This window comes from Sminthopsis crassicaudata, chromosome 1, assembly GCF_048593235.1.
Source record: "Sminthopsis crassicaudata isolate SCR6 chromosome 1, ASM4859323v1, whole genome shotgun sequence".
Taxonomy (NCBI): Eukaryota; Metazoa; Chordata; class Mammalia; order Dasyuromorphia; family Dasyuridae; genus Sminthopsis; species Sminthopsis crassicaudata.
In genome coordinates this window covers 517,268,967-517,286,459 of record NC_133617.1, presented here as the reverse complement: position 1 = coordinate 517,286,459, position 17,493 = coordinate 517,268,967, and the positions used below count along the sequence as shown (strand labels likewise).

General features: G+C 32.9%; 1 protein-coding gene across 4 annotated transcripts in view; it reads right to left on the bottom strand.

Moving 5' to 3' along the window:
* Positions 1–5,402: 5,402 nt before the first annotated feature.
* The window catches only part of HABP4 (hyaluronan binding protein 4), a 34,915-nt gene continuing 22,824 nt past the window's right edge, over positions 5,403–17,493 (bottom strand). For all 4 annotated transcript variants that reach the window (XM_074281693.1, XM_074281694.1, XM_074281695.1 and 1 more), the window contains exons 5-7: positions 13,349–13,523; positions 11,244–11,426; positions 5,403–7,833 (exon numbers count right to left, since the gene is read on the bottom strand). In XM_074281693.1, coding sequence (XP_074137794.1) covers positions 7,777–7,833; positions 11,244–11,426; positions 13,349–13,523 — 415 coding nt within the window. In that variant the 3' untranslated portion in view covers positions 5,403–7,776. The remainder of the gene's footprint in view (positions 7,834–11,243; positions 11,427–13,348; positions 13,524–17,493) is intronic.

The following is a 17,493-nucleotide window of genomic DNA, read 5'->3' as shown; positions in this document are numbered from 1 at the left end:
AAAACTAGCCACAGAAATAGCATCTCGATTCAAGTCCAATCTTTATTATGTACTTATTCTGAGTAAGTTTATTAACTTATTGATAACTTTGGCATTTCAAAAAGAACCTAAGTTGAAGAAGACATGCCACTTTGTATTGGTCAAGGAAATTCCCCATGTGTTGCTCTTGTACCATGATGAAATTCAATAACATCATCTCTCCCACCTCCACCCCCCCAAAAAAAACCAAACCAAAAGTACACTCAGCATTACTAGATTTGTCTTGGCCACTCTGCATTTTCATGATTAAACAAGTTAAAATATTTTTAGTACATCTTTAATCTTTGGGACTGAGATAATGATATTTAAAAGAAGTTTTCAAAAATAGAAATGTATATCTGACTTATTTTGAGTATGAAAGTAACTTTCATTATCTCTTCCTTTTCTGGAAAACAACAACAACAACAAAAAACCCCCTCTAAATCAGTGAAATGTTAAAAAAAAAAATGCCTATAGGAAGTGAAGAAAGTTTAAAAAACAAACCTATAAAGCCAAAAAGGAAGATTATAGATAGATTCAATTTATCAGCCAGGTTTAAAATTTTAGAAAGTATTTTTTTAACCTACCTGTGAATAATGGATTCACCAAGCATTGCCTCAGTACAACAAGTAGCCTTTCTTGTCCACCAGTGTGGTTGCTCTCCTAAACTTCACAATTGCGTAATCCTAAAATTTAACACTAACTTACTCCCCCCCTTCCTATGGGGAATTTCCTGGGAAATTTTTTCCAAAATTTCTACCTCGATTCTTTCCTCCATGTTTTAGTTAGGAGTCAATTTCCCCATCAGAATGATTGGGGTTAACATTTGAGACTGAAGTACGATCCACTGTGATGCTCACTGTGGAGCTGTTGCTTTCTTGGGAGAACATTCTCCTATAAGGAAGGCCCAAAAGATAATGCCTTTCGTTTGATTTACATTTTCTCTATGGGCAACAAGCTATTTCCTGAAAAGAAGTTTGTGAAAAAGTTTCAATTTCTATTTTCATATATCCTTTCTCATACCATATCTCCCTTCCCCTTCCCCATGCCCGTTAAATTTTATTAAAAGCTTTTTAAAAAATAATTGTTGCTTAGCATGACCTTGATGAGTGTTTTATTTCTTTACTCTTTCATAATGAAAATTATTTCTCACCAAATAATGAGTGGGGTTATTTCTCCCACCCCTTCTCTCCAGATATTTGTATTCTCCATATTGCTAAATGGAAATGCTGCAGATGTGTTTTTAAAGACTGGACACCTAAAAGTTTATAGAAAATTATTTCCACTTCATAGAGAGGGAAAAATATTGACAGCAGCTCAGTTCATCTGATTTGAGTACTGCAATTTTATATTAATAATTTGCAGACTTTTATCTAAATGTGCACTCATATATAGGTTATAAAAAGTTTTCAAGTGTAACTGATTAATCAGTACTTATTTAACCATTGTCTTGATTTTTTTTTTTAATTGAAATGTACATTTCTATTCATTTTTTAAATCGGAGGGAACTGGTAGAGCGAATGTTTATTTTACTTAAGGTATTTTTTTCAGGTAAAGCTTCATAATGTCTTGGAAACTAGCTAGTTTAATAAGTATTGTCTCATTTGAAAATCTTGTGAATTTTAATTTTTATATAAAATGTTCAATAGTGAAAATTGCCTAAGATAATGTACAATTAAAACTATTAACCAGAAACTGCTGCGTTATTTTCTTAATTTAAAATTGCGTTACCGATTATCAAAAACTGTAACCTTGGTCACAAATCATTTTCCTGAGGTAGTAAGAACAGGAAGCATCTTACACTGAGGAAGTTATTGAAGTAAGATCCTGTGGTGAACACTTGCCATTCTGGCATCAAGTAATATAAGTGATCTTTTCCTCTTAGGAAATAATTCAGATTAATAGAAATACTTAAGGGTCAATCATAAAATCACAAACTGGGTAGAAAGTGTTTTACATATCATTTAAGCTAACTTAGAAATCATTTAGGCTTACTCTTATACAAAGGGAAAAAACAAATGTTATATGACTTGACCAATACTGCTGAGTGGTTAACAATATTAGATAATGTCCCCTGACTCACTCTATACTATGCTTTGTCTCCCTTGCTCAAATATAGCATACTCTTGATGATGTGTGTAGTATAGAGACACACAACTAGAATCAAATCAGCAGTGGAAAAGAATTATATTTTATTTGGCATTGCTTTTCTAAAACATACATTCGGTCTTGGCCCACTCTGGATGCACAAGCAACCTCTGGTGTCATCCAGATGGTCTGGCTTGATTATGGGAAGATGAGATGTTTAGTACACAGATATTCTAATAGAAGAAACATATTTGGCTCATGGACATCAGGAAACGATGGTGATTCAATGAAAATCAATGCAATGCAATGCCAATATTTGATCAATGTGCTTTCAAGTGTGAGAAAGGACAGTGTTTCTTAAGACTCAAAACTCAGGCACTTCTTGAATGTACACTGGTTTAGGAGAAAGAGCTGGATGTAGTCAGAAAATTTAGGCTTGAACATCAGCTTAGCCAACATAATTTCTGTGTAACCTTGGGCAAACTATTTAGGAGTTAAATTATCTCCAAGGTAGCTGCTCAAAATTGATGTTCCTTATTAATTGGACTGAATAAAGGTTGAAAAAGTCCTTCCCATTTGTAACTGAAGATGTTATTTTAAAATATTTTATTAAATACATTAAAGGGGAAATGAAATAACACATGAAACAAGTTCTTGGGGGAATATTAGGAATTTATTTTTAATAACATTTTTCATAGCTATCTGCCATTTTTACATTTATATTTCTCATCCCATGCTTTCCCAATCAATGACAAAGTTTCTCAAACACTTAAAGATTGATCACCCCACTAATTTAGGAATGAAAAAAAATTAGTTTGAATGTCAGGTTAATGGAACACTTTTTGGCTATTTTTCAGATGAAATAAATGACCTCATTTGCGTTTTACTTGCCAACTCATCATTTGAATACTGTCAGAAACTTAGGCCAGTTTTGGTCAGTGCTCTTGGTTTGAGGAAGATTAAAAAGTAGTTATATTTTTAATCAGCTGTGATAGAATGCTATTTTCCAGACATTTATGCAATAGCTGATTTTTAAGTTATTAGATGATGTTAAATCTTTTGTCATTCAGGTATCCTTGACTCTGTTATGTCCTTCAGGAATATATTTTCCTGTTAACGCAACACACAAATCTCGATTTCATTCAGTGTCTAGTTGAAATTCTCCCCCTCCCCCCCAGGTTATGTATAGTATCAATACCTACAATTTTGTGTGTATGTATAGAGATATTATTATATAGCTACTTTACAATGTTGTAACATTTGTAAACTGATAGAAAATATATTTTTTCCTGAGGCTGTGACTTGCTCAGGGTTACACAATAGGAAGTGTTAAGTGTCTGAGACCAGATTTGAACTCTGGTCCTCCTGAATTCAAGGCTGGTGCTCTATTCCACTGCGCCACCTACCTGCCCCAAATTTATACTATTTTAAAAGTGATTATCAGAGATGTTCTGTCTTTTTTTGATAAAATTAAAATTACATGAGATTGTGTTAAGATATTTAAAATTATCAAATGGATCATTTGTTGGGGAAGTTTGAGAGTTAAAGGGCCTGTTACAATAGTCATTCTTAGTGACAGGAAAAACTCGGAACTGTTCTAATGGAGTACTTATTGCCTAGCACTGGGTATTATTTCCTTGGCCATAAGTTTTCATACGTATTTCTGACAGGACTTTCTGAGGATTTTATTACTTGGATTAAGGACAATAAAAACAACTTGGCCAAGCATCATGAGTTTTTCAAGTGAGAGGTTTGTTGGGTTCCTTCTTTCCCTCCCCCCTTCTCCTGCACTTAATCTGAGGTGAGATTGGATGAAATGAGTAGGAAGTAATAGTGGCTTTTTAAGCTGCCATCTTTCAATTGTTGGTAGCTATCATGCCAAGTTCTCACCTACTAAGTGAAAATTTATGATATGAATGAATGATCAAAGGTAGCACTGGGCCCCTGTGATCAAATAATATTAATTCTAGTGCCCCTTCTAAGTAGATGAGACAAATTCCCCGTCTCAGACTAACCCTTGGAGACAATCTTGAAATCATCCTGTGAAAAGGAAATTTGAATAGCAGCTCATTTTTAGTAGTGAGTAACTACTACTGTTAGCAGGATAGGTCCACTGCTATTTATATTTTATTTGCTTATGTTTTTGTACTTGAGACCTAAATCCCCGAGCTGGAATTTCAGAGACCATGATTTTAACAAAAAGTTGTCCTAGGGAGGTAAATTTTAAAAGACTCCACCAAAAACTGGCCACAAAATTGTGAAAATGGCAAAGTTTGAAATCAGGGATATTGAGAAGTCTCCAGAAACTGACATTTTCCAAAGTTTTGTGTCTTGCAGATTTAAGACTGACCACATTAACACATTGGTATACTGTGTAAATATATCAATCATCCCCAGTTGATAAAGTGAAACAAAATATGGCAAGGTTTGCATAAATGAATTAAAAGTTTAATAAATCCATTCAAAGTAGGATGGCTTGGAACATTCTTAAATATGGTATCTTGTTTGCCAATTTAGTTTTTTTTTTAAGCATTTCAGCAGCTTCTGATACAAACATGAGCAGAAATGGGACTATAAACACTTGAAAGTGGAATTGTAGCATGAAAGTGCTCTTGAGAAAGTAGCTTATCTACAATTCAAATTCAGACCCACCATGTGGTTCTTCAGATGTTCCCAGTTCCATAAAATGTAGGCTACTTGTGACACATTCTTAGTAGTACACACAAACAATCAACAGTAAGATTCAACCACTTGCCTCCCATTACCAAAGTGGCAATTGTAGTTAAGGGGAAAAAAAAAAAAAAAAAAAAAAGTTGGATTTAGGGAGGAGAAATCAGCTTGATATCACTTGAAAATTGACCTCAGAAAATATTCTTCATAATGCTGAGAAGAAACAGATACATGTTCTCACAACGGTTCTCACTGATTATCAAGTAATTTTATATTAACAAATCCAAGAAACAGATAAACATGGTGTTTCTATATGTATGGGATCATAAGTAATTCATTACTACAACAGATTTATCAAATAAAATCACTGTTTTAACATTAGGCGTGTCAGTTCAGATGGCATTACTGAGCAAATACATCTGTCGGTCTCACCTGTTACAGGTCACACTGCTTTTTTACTGTATCAAATTTTGAAAAGTAAAGACATATCTAACCCAATTACTAGTTATTTCTTGGAAATTAATCTATGAACCATTTTCATATAGAAAAAATAATTGGTCCACCCTTAATGACCAGAAGTTATATAACTCAAATATTCAGTACTCTTAAAAAGAAACTAGATTGTGGTCAGTCAACAAGCAATAATTATTAAGCTTTATTTATATAAATATATACACGAGAAATCAAGACCTGGGGTTTCCAAATTTAGTGTAATGGACTTCTCAGAATGATCACAAAGGAAACTAATCACATTGAAAAGTTATCAAAAGAAAAAAATTCAGGGTCCCTATGTAAAGCACCCTTGATCTAGATTACAGTTTTTCCACTTATTTTAAATCCAAACCATCCGTTTTTTTAGTGTACTTTTAAATTCTATTGCTACAAATTTTAAAAGCCTGAAGGGCTTCTAGATCACTTTGATCTTATTGAAAAAACTATTTTAGGAAGTAGACAGACATGACAGTATCCAATGATATGCCTCCTGGGAAACTCTGCCTCTTTCCTGTGTTGTAAAAAGAAAAACTTATTACCAGCTGCCCTAGAAATAGGTTGGCAAGTGACAGATCTGTTTTCAAACCCACGTAGAGGCTAAAAAAAATTATGACAAGTATATACAGCTAAATTCTTATTCCTCCCCATAGACTCATCCTCTACTGCTACAATAAAGTAATGAATAAAAATTTCCCTGCTTTCCGATTTTCCCTGGGAACTAGACAGTTCCTCATAGTAGACTAGAAAATTAAAACAGTTAACAAAGCCATCGTATACATATAATTCTTGTTTACATACCCAGCTGGCTAGCCCTAGTTTAACAGAATACATGAAAAAAGTCTGAGACAACAGGCATGTTTGAAAAGCACGATTCCCTCAAATTACATTTGTTCCAAGGCTATGGGCAAAGTATGCCATCTGAGAAAAAGCTGCATGGTACAGCATTTTAAGGTTTGAAAAACATACAGCATTTTGGCTAAATGGAGGTCAAGTAGGTGAGCACATGTAACCTACATCCACAGGGCTTTTTCAGTCATTTCTGAGACAAGGCAAGGAGAGAAAAGTTATTATGACAACTTTATGAATGGGAATAGTACTGTTCCCACAAGATTATTGATAATGGATAATCCAGAATGGGACATTCATCTTTCTAGATTTTTTTTATTTCATCTTAACAGTCATTTTGTGGGTTTACCAAATGGAGGAAATAAATATTTTGATATCTAGGGACTAAAAATAGGTGATCTATGTTATCATTTTAAAACATTCTGAATAATTGAATTTTGTTATGGCTCCATACAGTATCTTTTGTTTACTGAATAGAAATTTGATATCCTCTTCTTTTTATCTATATAATGCTGTAGAATAAAGGGAAATATGAAGTAGTTTCATTCAGATTCTTCCCTGTTATGGCAAAAACATTAATGAATCTTGCTGAATTTTATGAAAGGGAGCAGGATAAAGGAATCTGGGAGACAGTAGCAAGTAATGATTTTCCCATCTTCTGTAGGCAGCAATAAAACTATATATAGAGGGAGCAAAAACTATCACAACTATTTTCTCCTTTATCATCTCCTTTTCCTTTCCCCCTTTTTTTTGCAGGCATCTATGTATGTGTGTGCGCGTGCACACACACACACATCAAACTTACTTTTCCTCAGACTAGAGACCATGCAAACATTTTCATTTGTGCATTAAGTACATTTTCTTGGCTTTCAAGACATAACATTATTGAAAATACCACATGAATCAAGGCACTGTTAAAAGCTACAGCCTACTTGGGTTTGGTCTTTTTCCTCCCTTCTGCCCAAACATCTCTGACCTCTTTGAAAATTTGGCATGTCATGAGGTAGTGACCAATATTTGCATAATAGAAAATTTAAAGTGTCTTTTAGGGTAGAATTTTAAGTTAACTTGGCAAATGAAAAAGAAAAAAAACTAAAACACATTTAGGAGATATAACATTTACAAATACATAAGAAAAACCATTAATTTAATTGTATTTTATTATTATTTTTTTTTGGTCTCTATTTCTATTTAAGTTTGTCCAAGTTATATATATAATTTAATATTGAAGGGAAATAAACCTTCAAGTATCTATAGGGCTTTTTGTAGCCTGAACAATGGACTATTATAATTTATAGCTGATAATTACTCTTAGTTTGGTGAAAAATTTTCAATATATTCTCTATATACACATCTTAAACATCATTCTTGAACTTTATTTGAAATCCCTTGAGTATAACAATGATCATCATCCCTTCACCTTCTTGCAGAAGGTTCTTAATGACCCCAGAACCTCATGCTCTAGGAATCTCTGGATTGCACCTACCTCAAACTCCCAAATCAAAAAGTGCAACAAGTTCACACTACAAGGGGAAAAAAGCAACTTCTATTGTTTTCATAGATTCAGACTATCCCTCTTCCCCATAGCAAGGAAAGTCTTTTTTTTTTTTTTCCCATAGCTGTGCCAAAGCTACTTTATGATGCTGTTAAACGAGGGCTCTTTCAAGCTAAAGCAGGAAAGTCTTCAGGGTCATCTGGGTTTGGAGCAATGATCTGTGTCTATAAAACAAAAAGAAATTTTCTCAAAATTAGCATGTTGTCCTTTATCTAATCAAGAGGAACACATTCCAATGACTTGTAAATTCTAAAACAAGTATTAGTTATTCCTGGTCTCAGCCACCTGGAACATATGTAAAATGTGTTTATTCATAATGGACATCTAAGAAATAAAATGTACAAAGTAGAGAGGATTTAAACTTTATATGTATATGCACACAACATGAAAACTTTTATAAAAATAGATCCAAGTATAAAGAAAGAACAAGTAGAGAAACTTCTCCAGAAATATGACTTCAGTTTTTTTTCCAATAGCTGAATAGAAAAGGGCAGGGGGAGAAGAAGGAGATGAGAAGTTAAGAATCCATGATTCCAGTGCCAAAAGAAATTCACAGCAATGAAAGAAATCAAATCCAGTAACTTTGAATACTCAAAAGCCAGAGGCATTTTGTGTGTTGCTGCTTAAGTGGAGACTCTCCTCTCTGGGAGAGTGAGTGGTTCTTCCTCCATGCAAGCTTCTACAAGAGAGGCAGAGTTGATACAAAATCTAAGTAACAGATCCTCCAGACTCTTTAGGGAAAAAAGACAGAGAGAAAAAGTAAAAAACTTTGGGAAATCCCAGACCTGTTCAAGTACCAACTCCTTCACATATGACTGCAACTTTCCAAAATCTTTTGTGTGCTTGTTTCACATTAAAGAAGGCCTGAAACCACATGGATCAAGGAAAGAAAAAAATCTCTCTTCTCCCAAGCTTTTCCATCAATTCTGTCCTTCTTCCCATTCAAACAATTATTCCTTCCACCAAAAAGAGTGTCTCACACTTGAAAAACACCCTGAATGTTTGGTAGATAAAAGTTATGGAACGTGACATTGTTGGATGTGATCCCTATTTTAGTTCTTTTGTATACTTCTATTTTCTAAGAGCATTCTATAGACTCTCACTGGAAGTGACAGCAATGTTTTTAAAAGCATCAAATGCTTTTAAGAAAGAATTCTAAGACTATAGCAGAGAAGTTAATTCAAGAAAAATAAGCAGCCCTCAAAAAAATAAAAATTAAAAAACCATTCTAGTGATGTAGAATATGATTCCGGAAAGTACTTAATTGACTCAGTTTTAAAAGACCTATAAAAGAAAAGGCCATAGAGAATGAATAAGAGGCTTGGCAAAATCCTATTTAAAAGTCAGGGGGAAAAAAGATCAGAATAAACCTTGGGATTGCTATAAATACAAGCTAATAAAGATAATTATATTGGGATCAAGAAAAGGTCTAAACTACAAAATATCAAAATATTTGAGCTATAAGAGGTCCAAAAGACAATCTTGTTCAAAAAATGAAGCCCAGTGAGGTAAAGCTCAATAACACATTGGTATCCTTTTGAATTTGAATCCTAATTAGCATGGACAGAACTAAGAGGTTATTTTTTGGGGGGGAGTCTGGGCTTTTTTTCTTTTTTTTTCTTTGAATTCCCAACATTTAATACAGTATTTGTTGCAAAGAAAGTCCTTACTGCTTACTGACTGATGGACTTTTGTAAATCTTAATTTTACTTTTATTTCAAGGAGAAACACAAAAATTATCACCATATAATAGGATTCCAAAGTAAGATAACATGATCTCACTTAAAACATGAATAAACAAACTTTAGGGAGAACATTCTGGTACATAAAGTCAATAAGTTCAATTTGTCTGACTCCAAACTAAAAGTTGTAATTGCTAAACCTTCATTGGAAATTTCTGAGCTGTTATAGCAAACTAAAGAGGTGCCACAGTACTTGGCAAATGGGAAAAAATCTAAATTTCAGAAAAGGGATATTTTAAATGATAAGAAAGAGAACTTGATGGTGAAAAAGTAAGACTAAGGGGATTTTTTTTATTTTTATTTTTTTTTTAGTACAGACTAAGAATTAGAAAACACATCGAAGACCATTCCGTACCAATTATATAACTCAGAAACCTTTTCTACAACATTCCCTACAAGTAATCATCAAGATAGTATAATCATTTAAATCACAGGTACTACAAAACTAAGATAATAACAAACAATAGATGGCAGAGTATTGGGCAAAAAATAAAGGTCGTGAAGCTACTATTTTATGTTTTTATCACTGCTGCTGAAGAAGAGTCTAGAAGTCAACACAAAAAAACAAAACATATTCAAGCCATTCTTTGTAGCGTTTGGGTATTTCCATGGTAATAAATGTCCATACCACAAATTTAACAATCTTCTCATGAGCCAGTTCAGGCTGGCACTTGTGTACAAGTCAATATATCAAAGGAAAACAGAATGATGAGAGGACTTGTAATTATGTCATCACAAGAAAAAAAAAAAAAAGGAATTGGGGATGGGTGGATGAAGTATTTGGAAACAGAACTACTGGGCAAAGACTGAGGAAGAAAGCATGATAGTTCTCTTTAAATGCTTAAAGGGCTACCCCAAGGACCAGAGATAAAACTTACTTTTGCAGCTACAGAAGACAAAAAATGATGCCTGCAGGTAAATTTAATTCAATAAAAAAACATACATTTTTATCTAAGGTCATTTGTACATTTATTCACAGTGCAATTAAAAATGCTCAATGCTTTGCTCCAAGATACTTGTTAACTACCTAACCAGTAAAATAATTATATTCAAGCAAATGCTAAATAATTTAGTGATATATGAGAGGATTCTGGGATTAGGTGGGAAATTAGGCTTGCTGATTTTTAATTAAAGTTTTTCTAATTCTAAGATTCAAAATTATTTAGTACCGAAAATGATTGTCACATCAAAGGAAACATTTTTCATTTGGATACTAGATTTCCAATTGGGATCTTATGATTAACTTTAATACCTCTCTTCTTTTACTCAAACATTGTCAAAAAATTGGTAATATGTTTTATAGTCTATAATTAATATATCAGTTAGCACGGTGAAAGTTCATAAATTATATTGCAAGATACCCACAAGGTGGCACTGTAACATAACAGAAGCTATTCATCATAGTAACCATTAACTTATTTATCAGTAAGAATACTCTAGCTAACATGATTTGCTAATCAAGCTGGAGGTTTTCATTTAATTTGAGAAAGGAATGAGTTTTAATTCTTCAATAATTCTTGGACTTCCTATAACTAGGGCTGAAATTATTATCAGGCACATGAAAATACAGTTTGAATCACATCTGGTGCCTTCTTTTTATACATTGAAACGTCAGGAAATAGGAAAGAAAAAAAAGGTACAAAATGTAAAGATAACTTGGAGATATTAAAGGATTTATCACTATTTTAATTAAGTAGTTGAGCTATACACACACACACACACACACACAAACACAAACACACAAACTGAAATGTTAATCAACCCCCATCTTTTCACTAGCTTTACAAAATAATTCAGTACTTGTTAAATTAACAGAACACCAGAACACCTACCACAACTTCTGGTCTTGATCCAGATTCTTCCACCCTCCTGATTCTTCCTCGACCTCGTGTACCACCTCTGCTTCCACGTCCAGGACGAGGCAGATTACCAAAATTAATCTCCAACTGGGATGTGATGTCATTGGCTGCTTTTCTGAAAACATGGGTGTCATCCTCATAGTCATCCTTTATCATCTAAAAGGTATCAAAGGGGTAAAAAGTTAACACCTTCAAATTAATCTAATTGTATCACATTAAGCAAAACAATTACATTATGTATGAGATTTTCTTTCTTTCTTAAAGCTTTTTATTTTTCAAAACACGCATGGAAAATTCTTCAACATTAGCCCTTGCAAAACCTTGTGTTCCAATTTTCCCCCCTTCCCACCATGCCTTCCCTTAAGTAGTCCAATATATTTCAAAAAATGTTAAATATTGGATTTAATTATTGTGCCACACAAGAAAATCAAAACTGAAGCAGTAAAAAGAGAAACAAAATAAAATGCAAACTACAAAAAGAGTGAAAATTGCATGAATTTTCAAAAAAGTATCTGTACAGTTTGTACAATTATTATATCTTGAATCTTTTTTATTGCTATTTTAATTAAGAAATAAATTATAATACAATTTATTTGCATTACAAATAATACAATATTGCAATTTCCCTTTGTTTCCCCCTAACCTGTCATTAAATATCCATGTACATTTATATCATCTAAATATTTCAATTCCTATCTTAAAATTTTTTTGAAGTTATTTCCTATTTATATTGTTTTAAGTATATGCTATAAATTTAATATATATTATTGCTATAAGTATACTTTATTTAAGAAGTTATTTAATAAATACTTAATACTGAGGGCAGCTAGGTGGCATAGTAGATACAGCACCAGCCCTAAAGTCAGGAGGACCGGAGTTCAAATCTAGCCTCAGACACTTAACACATCTTAGCTGTGTGACCCTGGGCAAGTCACTTAACTCCAATTGCCTCGGCAAAAAAAATAAAATACTGAATAACGTGATCTACTATTACGTCACTCCAGAATTGCAGTCAATAGAAACTATAACTTGAAGAGATTTGTTAATATTACCAATTTCCTATTATTTTTGTTCTATCCTTTTCATTCCCAGGGATCCTTTCACAAGAGAGGTCAGTTCCTCTTTTCTGTTGTTCTTTACTACCATCCCATCCATTCCTTTCTATTTCATTTCTCTAGGGGCCACAAAGCCAACAAGTATCTGAGGCAGGATCTTGTGTTCCTGACTCCAGAACTGGTGGTGCTCTTAGCCACTGTATCATCTAGCTGCCCTAGTAAAAAAGTTAATTTTCCTAAAGTACAGATCTGACCATTGCCACTTCTTTAAACTCCAGTAACTCCCTATTAGATTTATGATCAAATATTATGCCTTTTTGTCATTTGGAGTCTCCCATAATCTGATTCTAATCTGTCTTTCCAACGTCACTTCCTTCCACAAACACTATGGGCAAGGCTATTCTGGTTATTCCTCACACCCTTCTCTGTGCCCCCACATATATAGAAAGTATTCACATCCACATCCGCATGTGTTAAATCTCATAGAGCTATATGATTCAAAATTTCAGTAGAAAAAACTTTGTTATTTTAAAGAATGAAGATATGAGTCGTCACATGTCTCTTTGATGATTTGTCTTTTTTAATATATCTGGGATGGATACAGACAATACATATTTGTCAAGCTTGATTACTTGGTTTTGATGAATTGTTTTTTTTTCCCCTCTCTTTTATGCTTTGTTATATAAGGGAGAGCTTTCGTGTAATTAGGAAGCAGGGACAAAATCAGAGTATGATGAATTTCAAGCAGAAGGAATCTTGGCAATCATCTAGTCTAGCCCTCTTAAGAGTTCAGAAAAGTAAGTGATTTGCCTAATGTCACATAGGTGATAAACACTGAAGACAGAATTTGAACCTAAGCTCTCTGACTCCAACAGATATCTTTTTTTTTTTTTAAAGAATTTATAAGTGATTTTTTAAAAGAGAATAAAATGCTATTAATGCTAACTTGTCAGAAAAAAGGAAGCCCTTTTCCCAACATGAAAAAAATTAGAATTGTCTCTACAGTTAAAAGGCAATGCTTACATCATCTCTATATTTTGACTTGTGAATCACCACTGCTTTGGAAGGAACAGTAGATTCAGGCTTCCGGATGTTGAATTCAGGCTTTGGTCGATTTTGCTCTTGGAGGTTTTTCCATTCATCTAAGGTCATTTCTTGAACTTGAGATTCTTCCACTAGTTCCCCAACTTCAGCAACTCTAAAAATTTATAGTTGTAAAGATGAAATTAAATAGTGATATATCAAAAAAGAAAGGAAAAATGAGACTTTTAAATTTGGCCAACTATTCACATATTAACCTCACACAAATATTATGCATAAGCTAATATGGGGGGGATGTTTAATTATAATTTCCCATTGGATTTTTGTTTCTCATGATTTCTTACCATAGTTACTATTTCGTCTTCAGGTGATATAATGAAGATAGACATAACATGAACACCATGACAATGTCACAAATACCCATTCTCAAGATACGATGCATAAAATGCTCCCTCAATAAAATTAATAAAAATTAACCACACATGTGAAATAAAAACTGACATTTTATGTTCAGTTTTTTTTTTTCAAGATTCTCTTGAGAATAATGTAGTATGTTTTTAAAGAAAAAATATATTAAATGGACAAAATAGAAGATTCTGCAAAAATGAGAAATTACTGGGACACTTCACAGACTATTATCATAAAAAAGATCTACTTCTAGATAAAAAGTATTTTAAATACTAAAAGCACCTCTGTCTCTAAAATTTTATGATTCTGTGTTATTAGGTCTAGAAGTTAGGGATAATACACCTCGGAACTCAACAAAGCTGGAAGGGTGAATGATTTGCAGGTTTTATAAACCCAGCAATTAGAACTCAGTGCAGACTGAATCATACTTTTTTTCACTTTTTCTTCCTTTTTTTTGTTGCTGATTTCTCATGTATGATTGTTATCATGTTGCTTGCCCTTGTCAATGGATAGGGTTGAGGCAGGCAGGAGAGAGAATATGGAATTAAAAAAAATTTTAAATGAATATTAAAAATAAAAAAATTTAAAAAGAATGAAAAGAAAAATAAAAGCCAACATAAAGAAATGATTAAGAACAAAAAAAAAATGTGAGAGGTCCCATTATGAGGAATGTTAACACAGCATACATTCTATATGATTTCACAAAAGGAGGCTGGGAAGAAGACAAATGAAATATTAAAAAATATTTACAATGTCAAAGAACAATAATAATTTCACAAAACATGTTCAAAGATTTCTATGCATCCCAGAATCTTTTAAATAGACAATAAAACACCAGTTGAGAAAAATCACCAATTTCAACTAGACATATTAAACCAAAAAAGAAAAAAATACTAAAGGGTTTAAAAATCATAATACTATCAACACATTATTTGGCTACACCAAATGATCCTGAATTGAAAGTACAAAGTAGCTAGAAAAGCAGTAAGATGAAAAATATATTTTTGAACAGTCTTTTCTCTAGAGTCACCAATCTAACATAGAAACTATTCTTTTTCACTCAAAAATACATGCTAACAAAAGACTTCTCAGTTTTTTCTTGCTTGTTTTTATAAGAGATAAATAATAAAGTATAATGTTTTCAAGAGATGATTGGATAAAGATTATATATTTAGAATGCTTTGAAAGTAGGTCATGAATTTCAAAACTGCCAAAATGATAGTTTTTCCATAATAGTTTTAAGAATTATTTAGTTGATATGACACTAAAGAGAATCCTTATTAGCTTCTTTGGCGGTGACCTAATGTTCAGTAGGCATGAATACATTATTAAGCAACTACAAATCAAAAATATGTCAGAGTATATTGTTGTCATTAGTATCACAACTATGCCATTTTGAATTTATGGAAGAATTAGCAAAAGTTTCTATTTTGAATCTGATTTTCATCAACAAGGATTAAATGATTGCCACAAAAATAATAACAGAAATTCTTGGGTAAATGACCATCTCATCTTGGAATTCAGAGATAGATACACTTGAGAGGGGGAGGGGGAGAAGGAGGTGGTTGAAGAGAAAGAGGAACAAGCACACACACTTGACAGTCTTGGATATGTAGATTTGGAAGTATGCCTAAAAATGATATGCCAAAATTCCAAATTTAAACAGAAAAACTGGCAGATAAGTATTTTCAATACTCAGAATTCTTTGGAAGTTTTTCTTAAGTAATATGCACCTGGTTTTTCAGGTGCATTTTCATTGATCAAATGTACACCTGTAACTTTTCAAGAACATGTATGCTGCATAAAATATTATACTGCATATTTTGAGGTTTCTACTTAGAAAAAAAAAAAGAATAATATTCAAACCTAGCTAGAGCCTGTGGTTGTACTCTGTGGTCTGGTGGAGATTTGGTGTCTATCATGCAACATATGTCTGGGGTTGTGTTTTGACCAACTCTTAAAGGTCTCAACCATTCCATTTCTTCTATAAAATTCATTAGTATTCCAAGAGTTATGACAGAGAGGCCAGTGCAAAGAAAAGTCAATCCCAATATGAAGAATCCATGAATGTAGCCAGTAAAAGCAAATACTGAAATAAAGAATTCAATTAAAAACCTCATTCCTTTCAATGAGATCATGATTAAGGATTTTTGATATTTGTTCCTGTAAATTTCTTCTTATGATCTCTGTTGAGAAGTGATAAAGTGGAAAACCAAGAACATCCATGTCTTCTTTAGACCTTGTTTTCCCTAACAACAGTATGGACACTTTTATGCCTGGCTTATTTTCTAGAGATTGAAATGTTTTGAACCAAATGAAATATGATTTTTTAAACTGGTATTTCTGAGATTTTGTTTTCTAATGTAAAATGTTATGGTAGTATTCCCAACTAAAAACTCACTAGCTTTTAAAAATGTTAAAAACTTTAAAAGTTAAATAATTGTGGAATTGTGAATTGGCTCATCTATTATTAAAAGGAATTTGAAATTATGCTAAGAAAATAACTAAAATGGTAAAGGTGCTTTATGAAGCTGGGTTGCCTTTTTTTTTTTTTTTTTCCTCCCCTTAAGTGATTTGGGTTAAGCAACTTACCCAGGGTCACATAGCCAGGAAGTATTAAGTGTCTGAGGGCACATTTGAACTCAGGTTCTCCTGATTTTAGGGCTCGTGCTCTTTCTACTACACTAATTGGCTGCCCCTAGGTTGCTTCTTTAAAAGAACTTGGAGGCTTGGTCTTGTTGGCCTGAGGGATAAAAGGCACAACCACCCCTCCCACCCCCTAAAGTTGGCAACAGTTTTAAGCAAAATTTCCACTGCCCTGTAGAAATGCCTTTCAAACCTAGAAGTTGGTGAGGTGACTGCTGGGGCAAAGGAGTAACTGTTTTATTTAAATTAGTATCTTTAAATATCACATTTCTTTGCTACGAATTCTCCTCTGTTTTTATTTCATTTTATGATCTGTAAGTGTTTTACAGTATTATAACACCGACCCTGAATCAACAGACTCAATGGACTAGCTGAAACTAAAGCTGGCCTTAGGAAGATAAAAAATGGGGGAAGGGAAGGAGAGGAGAGGAAGAAGAGTCTAATATACAATAAAATATAGATAGCAGGTTTTACCTTGGAGAAGCAAAAAATTAGATCCCTACAACTGAGGAGTTGGAAAAACAAAATCTTCTACGTGATTTAGTATCTTATCACTGTTCCCTAAGAAATTATCAATATGAAAGAAGCATGGGAAGACTTCTATGAATAGATCCAAAAGGAAATAGAGTAAGGTAAACAATATACACACATCTCAACAATGTAAATGGAAAGAACAAAACAAACTAATAATTTAAAATGGAAAACACACACAAATGGAATGACCAAGCTTGGACTTGAAGAGATATAAGTCTTAATCCAGCCATTTTTTCTTTGCTGGGAGGAGATGGGGAAGAAAAATATCAAGTCAATATTTATTAAGCATCTTATGTGCCAAGTGATAGAAATAAAAATACAATTAAGACTTTTGCCTCTTGAAAATTCCTATTCTTAGGAATCTTATAATGATATTCTTATTAGATTTGACAGTTAAGTTTACAAAACTGTCTTATTGTTCTCTTTTCATTTTTGAAAGGGACTGATACATTTAAGGGAGGAAGAAGACATATTAAGAAGTGAAAAGTTAAGAACATCAAACAAGTGATCAGAAGGAGATTACAGGAGTCATTTTGCTG